The 7,736-nt window shown below is 39.9% G+C and overlaps 1 protein-coding gene across 1 annotated transcript in view; it reads right to left on the bottom strand.

The window, feature by feature from the left end:
- The window catches only part of GLI3 (GLI family zinc finger 3), a 191,226-nt gene extending 184,020 nt beyond the window's left edge, over positions 1-7,206 (bottom strand). The window contains exon 1 of the mRNA XM_059484961.1: positions 7,061-7,206. Coding sequence (XP_059340944.1) covers positions 7,061-7,184 — 124 coding nt within the window. The 5' untranslated portion in view covers positions 7,185-7,206. The remainder of the gene's footprint in view (positions 1-7,060) is intronic.
- Between the last annotated feature and the right edge of the window lie 530 nt (positions 7,207-7,736).

Genomic DNA, 7,736 nt, shown 5'->3' with positions numbered 1-7,736 from the left:
CAGTTTTTTGCCTTAAAGTGCCCCTTTCAATCCTTCCAAGCAGCCTGGCACCCATTTGTTTGTTGACACCCATTTCCAGCAGCTGGGAGGAAGATGCCATCACTTGGAGCAGCAGTGCTGTTGCCACACAGCCTCCCCACTTTGGTGACACAGGCTGGCACAGCAGTGCAAGGTCTTTACTTTTACTTTTACTTTACTTTACTGGTCTTCCCCTGAGACCAGCACTTGATGGCAATGAGTTAGCCTTTTTTGGAAGGCTAACAATATCACTGAAGTTTCAGCTGCCAGCAGCCTTTTTTTCAAAAAATCAAACCTTTTGGTTGCTTTCTCCACATCAGTACTGTGGGCTGTAATGGCTGAATTTTTTGAATTCTGACTGACGCTAGACTCCTGCAAAGCACAAGATACAGAGCATGGTACCACCACCATACTGCAGAGACACAGTTTAAACCCTTTTTATTACTATTACTTCTGTGTCAAAAATCAGGTACAATTTTAATATGGCTGCTTGGGTGTTTTAGGGTTGAGTCTTTTTTTGTTGTTGTTTTTCAGGAAAAAAAATCCCCAGTGTAAAATTTCCTAAATTTAACCTCCACCTTGAACAGGTGGCAAGCTTCTGCTGCTAACTAATGTTTTCTCCTGATTCCACCTCATGTTATCCAGCAGGATGTTAAGTCATTACTTACTGATTACAGTGATTGCAGGGATAAGCCACTCAATCATCTCTTTCTGGAACTTGCAAAGGAATACAGGAGGATTGACATTTAATATCCCTTATGCTATTAACCACTGCAGGGAGGGGAGAGAAGGAGGGAAAAAACGAGGGAAATCTCAGCAGAATTAATGAAGCAATACTGTATTGCACTTGCAGATCACTGGGTTTAGAGTGGAGTACGTGTACAGCTGGCTCACTGAGGAACAACACTAGAAAATAGTATCAGGCAGAATGAGTTATTACAGTCTACAATAAGCCATAACTTGATGACTGAAATTTTATTAGTAAGCATAAAGGACCATGGGTACATTACTCCAAAAGAACATGTATTTAATCAGCTACTCATACCAGATTACAATACACCAAGACATGCAGTCCCCATTTAATTACAACCTCCAATACTTTCATTTCCAATACTTCCAAGCATCAGGGTAGCCTATTCTGCCCTAGGAAAAGTACCTTCTTTTAAAGTTTATCCTCTTACGACCTGGCCACAAATATTAGAACAGAAGAGTACAAAAAAATCTTACAAGTTCAGGTCTTTGCCCCTATTTTTCTGGGCTACCACATGTGGCCAGTCTACCCTTAACTTTCATGCTGCTCTACACCACTTGTAGATAGGAATTACATGCAGTATTTGTCTTGCTGAAAAAGAAATTTGTCAGAAAAGTATGTACACAGATGTTATCATTTCCAGCATCTAAAACTACAGGATGTTGCATTCTCCTTGACCTGAAAATGAAAGTGAAGAGGGCCCCTCCATACTCTTTGATTTCAGGGGAAGAGGATGGCATCTCCTGATGACTTTGTAGAATCAGGTCTCATATAATCAATTCAGGGCTCAATTTACAAGTCACTAAAATAGTACAGGCAACGTTTCTTTATACCTAACAACCTCTTTTGAACCCTGACCTCTCAACAGGACCCTGAGCACATGAGTCCAACAAGGGGGCCAAGAATGGGTATTATGATTAACACCTATTTTATGGTTAGGCTTGAAAGCAAGCAGCAGGACAAGCAACCAACTGAAGTTTAAACAGGAAATGTGATTCTTATGGGGTTGCAGACTGCTGAATACTTCCTTCAATCAACCCTGAAAGAATTAGGAAGAAGGAAAAAAAAAAAGAGACCTAGATGAAGCTGGCTCTTCTTCTGAAAGAATCAAAGTGGACACATGAACTTCCTCTCATTTATTCATCTATCAAGCTTGGTTTTAAGTTACATCATCATTAAGATAATAATTTCTGCTTTCTATCACTTTAAAGTATGTTCTCAATAGCTATCTGATTCTGATGAAGGTAGTCAAGTCCACAACCTACATATGTTTATAATTAGCATTTTTTTAAGGCAGAGTAATAGGTTAATAAGAAATATCAGATTACACTGGAACAAGCTCATGGGTCAAAAACTAGACAAAACATATCAAACTGAAAATAAGTGCTTGGTTGTCAGACATTGAAAGAGCTCCTATACAATAACTGCATTGTTTTAATAAAACATTAAAAACATCAGTTTTGAGCCAAAATGTCCAAAAGAGGAAAGCATTCAAGTCACCAACAAAATTCACAAGCCAAACAGTAAATAAATCAGGTTTGAATACAGCATCACAATTTCCTAATGTTCTCCAAGCAATGCTGTGAAGTGCAGTCTTGCCTTTTACAAGTTCAGTCCTTACAGAAATTCCCTCTACCTTTCTGAAATTAAGGCAAAAAAGTTAATTATATCTATGGTACAGATTAAGTGAAAGAAACAAGTGGCATTGAGCTGAGGGCTATGTGAAGTTAGTAAGGGCTTTTTTAAACAATGCCTTTAAGGAAGCACCCTAAGAATAAATCCAATTCACAAATTGTCCTGTTGGGCAAAACAGGACGCAGAGTCAAAACAGCCTGCCTGCACTAAAGCCACTGCCTAATTGTAAGCATGCAAATAGCCACATTCTTAGGGCAAACAGAACTAGTCCCATGGCTAAAGCAAGTCATTTGCTTAAGTTCACCAGACTGGAGTTCATGACTTTACTGCAATGCTCAGGGAGGCTGGCCACTCCTGGTGCTGGGGCAGCAGGAGGGCACTGCACCAGTGCAAGCAGCACAGCTGCACAGGCAGGGCATGGCAGCAGGCAGCTTTCTGCTCCAGCACTGCAGCACTCAGCCTGACATATGGACTTGGCGTGCCGTGGTCTCAGACAGCTCCTCTGTCAGCTGAGGAGCAGCACGAGCCTTCGCACAGGCATTCATCACAAGGCAGCAAGACAAGGCACTGGGCAGACTCCTGCAACATTTCCAGCATGCACCTGATGATTTCTTTCTAACCCTGGAATTACTTGAAATTACAGGAGGTACTGTATGATCCACCAGGGTCTAGCAAGGCAGGTTTTGTGGACTGCAGCACCAGACAAAGGCTCTCCGATGGGAGCACAGAACTAATGGCAATGAGTTTATCAATGGATACCACCCTTAAGAAAGCCGTTCTTTGCATAACTTGATAGAAACCTGAGTGGGCATGCAGCAACCTTCAGAACAACCTAAATCCATGCTCTGACATGGTAAGGAGCAGAGTGCTTTTTTCCCAGAGAAGTGGCACAAATGTGCATATAAGACAAGACCCAACAACACAGCCCCGTTAGCCAGGTGGTCCAGGGCACTGGCCTCTACTCCAGTGTAATATGAGTGGCACAGCCATGACATAAACATGATTTATTTGTTGTTGTTATTACCTTGCCAAAGCAGATCAGCCTGAGGTTATCAAATCCCATCAAACACAAAACTAAGCTTACTTTATGAGCCAGCACAAACTTTTTTACTCATACAGCCTTTTGTGAATTAAGTTTTCTTTAGCAGTTTTTGTCCCCATGGATATTAGTCTAGCTGTAAATATAGCAGTCAAACAAAGGATGAAAAGGAACAATCCTAGTAAACTGCACGCAGTTTGTTTGAGACACACAAAATGAAACACAAAGAAGAAAAAAACGAAAAGCTTGCAAAAATGAATTTAAAACAAAGTAAGAGTGGTTCCACTGGGAATTAATGTGCACCAAAGATTTTTCTTATTACATTTCCTTTTACATTGTAGTCATTACAAATTATGATTTTTTTTTTAAATTTTTGATCACATGTATTTTAAAAGAAGTTTTAATTTGCTCCAGTACATGTACTGTCTGGGAGCAAACTTTAATGGCTTAGTTATAAATCCTGAAATTTAGGGGTTTATAATGGAAATGCTGGCAGGTCCATATCTAAGACATTGCAAGCATCTTGGCAATACAGAGCTTGTAGTCAGGTGAGTGCAGCAGAAATCTTTATGGCATTAAGTATTGACAGGAACTCAGCAGAAGGGGCAAACTTGTAAACTGGTCCATGCCTGCTCTGTGCTTGAGACTACAGAGCAGCTGGTACCTTCCAAAGGACACCCTTAGTCTGAGCCTCAGAACTTCTACTGCATTGTTCAGGTTAACATTGAACAATGAGCTCCCCTTCCAGCTCACCTTTCCCACTTTCTTTCCCTTGCATCTAGGTTTGCACCAGACTCTTCAACACAGAGTCTGCACAACATATCATTTAAAAGTTTTCCACACTCACTAGCCATATTAACATAGATCCTGCTCCTGGGAGTGTCACTTATTTATGGGAGCTGCTGAAATAATGGCATTTTCTTTGTTTCTTCACGACTGTATACTCTGCATAAAAGCTATAACTAGCAGCTTTCCATCTGTTTAGGATCCAAGTTCTGCGACCTTCAGAAGACAGGAGGATACTGAGAAAATACTTGTCTGTACATCACTCCTCAGACAAGTATCAATAAAACTTTACCGTGCAAACTTTGTTAATTCATGAGTGGTCCAGAAGTACAGAAGCACTGAGATTAGACATGATTATGAGGTGACATTGGTATGATAGGCAGATGTTGCTCTGCAATGACATCAGTCTTCTGAGAAGAATAGCAGGGATCATTCTGTCCTTTTGTTATTTTTAAGGGTACCTTACCTTGTTTAACAGAGCATTCAAATGCAAATCACAACATTTAACATTACCACAGCCCTTTGCAAAAAAAACAGAGGCACTGAATCGATAAAAGCTGCATGTTTTGTAGGAGTCTTATAGCAACTGATGATGTTCCTGTAGTAATACTCATTCCAGTATTAAAGAACAAAAGATGCAAATGCAATGCAAGCTCCAGCTTTCATGCAAATTGTCCCTGTAACCAAAATTCATTATCATGACAATCACATCTGCAAGAAGCAAAACTTTTAAAACACTTCAAGAGTAAAACTTACATTTAAGTTCCTAAAGTTTTAGTACTAGTGTTTGTTTTGGTACATGTTCCACGAAGTCCCTAGACTAAGAGGAAATTTTTCATATCAAAGAAGGAATCGAATATTTTATCCCTTTGAAGGCCAGCTCTGCATCTCTGGAAAGCCGTTGTGTCTCTGTTATGCATGAAGGTAGATTAGAAACCCAAACCTTGGAGATCCTGATGACTTCCTTAAATACAAAGACTAACAATGCCAACACTTACCCACTGAAAACAAAGTTAACTGTCATTGACTTAAGAAAAGCAAGCCTTGGCCCCCAGGATGTGTACTACATTAGCATCTCCTTTCATTAGTAGGAGATAATTCAGTGACACAGTCATTCATTAGACTTGAAGTCTTTCCAACTCTTAGGAGTTTGATGACCCTGCTATGCAGTAACACTCCCCACAGGTGAAACATGTAGTTAAGAACTAAAACTACCATTAAAGAAAGAAAATTACTTGACAACACGGTATATCAGTGTCAGAATAAGGCAAAAACATCTTGAAAGCTTTCATTTTAGCCCTCTAAATCTAAATGTTTACCAATAGCATTCAAGCTAGCCCAAAGAGTCAGAGATGAATGTTTGAGTACAAACCCCTGACACATCAAAGAATATGCATATGCGTTTAACTGTGCATCTGCTTGAAAAGTTGGGCAAATGTGGAAAATCCTATTATCAATTAAAAAAAATACAATGGGGGCCTCTTCAGCTAATGCGAACCACTGTAATTCTATTGACAGCAACGGATCTGTGCTGACTTACACCAGCTGAGGATCTAATTTCATATGCCTTAGAAAACTGATGCAACCTTTCCCATTGCGACTCAAGGGTTTTTATACTCTCATGGGGATCAACTCCATCTAGTAGGTCAGCAGGTGTTGAGTCTGCTTTGAATCTGAAGTCCAGCCACACAAGAGGATACTGGGAACATGTGCCATCTATTTTTTAATGACCCATGGACATTCCCCTCTAGTATGGCTGTAGGATTCATGTATTTTCTCCTGTAGTCTAGTGGGACATAACCTGTTTCTTTGAGAAAGCAGAAACCCTCTATTCAAGATATCAAAGTGAGAACCTGACCTGGAGGACCACAAGCCCAGATAAGTGAGCATGATGAATACAGAAAGTGTGAACTGAAAATGTTTTGCCAGAAATACACCAGGACCACAAAATATACAGAAAGGCATTTTCTACTTCTCACCATAACTAGACCGTTTTTTAAAAAAATAGCAGTTTTAGCAGTTACTCCACAACTATCCAAAATCCATAGGTCTGCCCACACGATTTCAAGCAATTTTATTTTCTAATGCAACAGGAGCTTTGCATTAGTAGGAACCAATATGCTCAGCCCTCTTACACCAAACAATGAAAAGGTCTAGGGCTGGGTTAGCTCACACTCTTCTGAGAGGCAGGGAATATGTAAAATTGTCAACTGAGATATATTCTCTGGGGAGAATTAAGCAAACTACTCCAGTTTTGCAAATCTACAAGTTGTACATTCACAACTTTGAAATTAATCCACCAGAGAATACACACTTAGCTTAATGTTTTGTTCTGGGCATTAAGGGACTTTGTTTGGGTGGGACAGGGTGGGACAGCCCTTTCTGAGAAGGAAGTTTATTTGTAAAAGAAAAGAAAAACAAAAAGCCCTTTGCCATTAATTTTGACAGACCTACTTCTGTCTCTATAGTAATAACTAATTACCTAACTAGTGTAAGAGATTTCAATGGCCAAATGCAAAGCACTTGCAGGCCTTGCCAGGCTAATCAAGACAATTTCCAAAACGCCAAAACCAGGAAGTTCCTATAATAAATAACTTAGCACATTTACATCTCAAATTAGAACATCTGGAAGAAAGAGACTATGCCTGACGCCAAAACAGGCCTTACTGTATCCTACCACTTTCCACACCACCACCCCTCCTCCGTTCATTTTCTTTAGCCTTTCTGTAGAACAAACACTGATCCAGGTGCAAATGCTCAATTCACAAGGAATGCAGAGAACATAAAATTACTGTAGGTTTGGCTGCTAGTAAATCCCTGCTGTTACTCACCATTGGAAGTTGTGCTGGAGGCAACAGCTTTCTCACTGACATCTGTTCGACTGGAGCATTTCACGATGGAATTCTCCACTTTTTTCTTCTCAGTTGTGGCAGAGCTATGGGACTGCGCCTCCATGATGACTTCTCATTACTTCAGCTCTCTTTGCACTAATACCTGAATGAAACAAGAGTCATAAACTCTAAAGACTGTTTGAAAGCTTAGCCCAAGTCTTCTCACCCCTCTCACCTGAAGAAGAGCCTGGAGCACAACTGAATTAGCAGTTCACAGTTCTGTAAGCTCATCAAATCATGTTTGCATGCATGAATTCCTAAGGAATTTAAAGAAATACTAGCACCAAAACTTAGGCATGTTTGCCTTTAAAGAGAATCAGCATCAGAAACCACTATGCTGTTCAAACAGCATAGGTAGGTCCATTTTTTTTCAATTTTGTGGGGGTTTAATGGATCCAAAAGGAAAAAAGGACAGTATTTTTCTCTTCTGCCCAGAGCATTTTGGAAGAAGGCAAAAAAGGAAAAAAAAAAAAATCAAGAAAATCAAGACAGACCTTCATGTTGACTCTAGAAGCCAAATATTTAAATTTCAACATTCAGGGTGTTGGAACACACTGCCTCAGGAATTATCCTGTCTATCTCTACACCTTGTTACTCATGTAAACATCTCTCACTT

The sequence above is a fragment of the Ammospiza nelsoni genome, chromosome 1, assembly GCF_027579445.1.
Source record: "Ammospiza nelsoni isolate bAmmNel1 chromosome 1, bAmmNel1.pri, whole genome shotgun sequence".
NCBI lineage: Eukaryota > Metazoa > Chordata > Aves > Passeriformes > Passerellidae > Ammospiza > Ammospiza nelsoni.
Note: the sequence above shows the minus strand (reverse complement) of the source record. Positions and strands in the feature narration are given on the sequence as shown.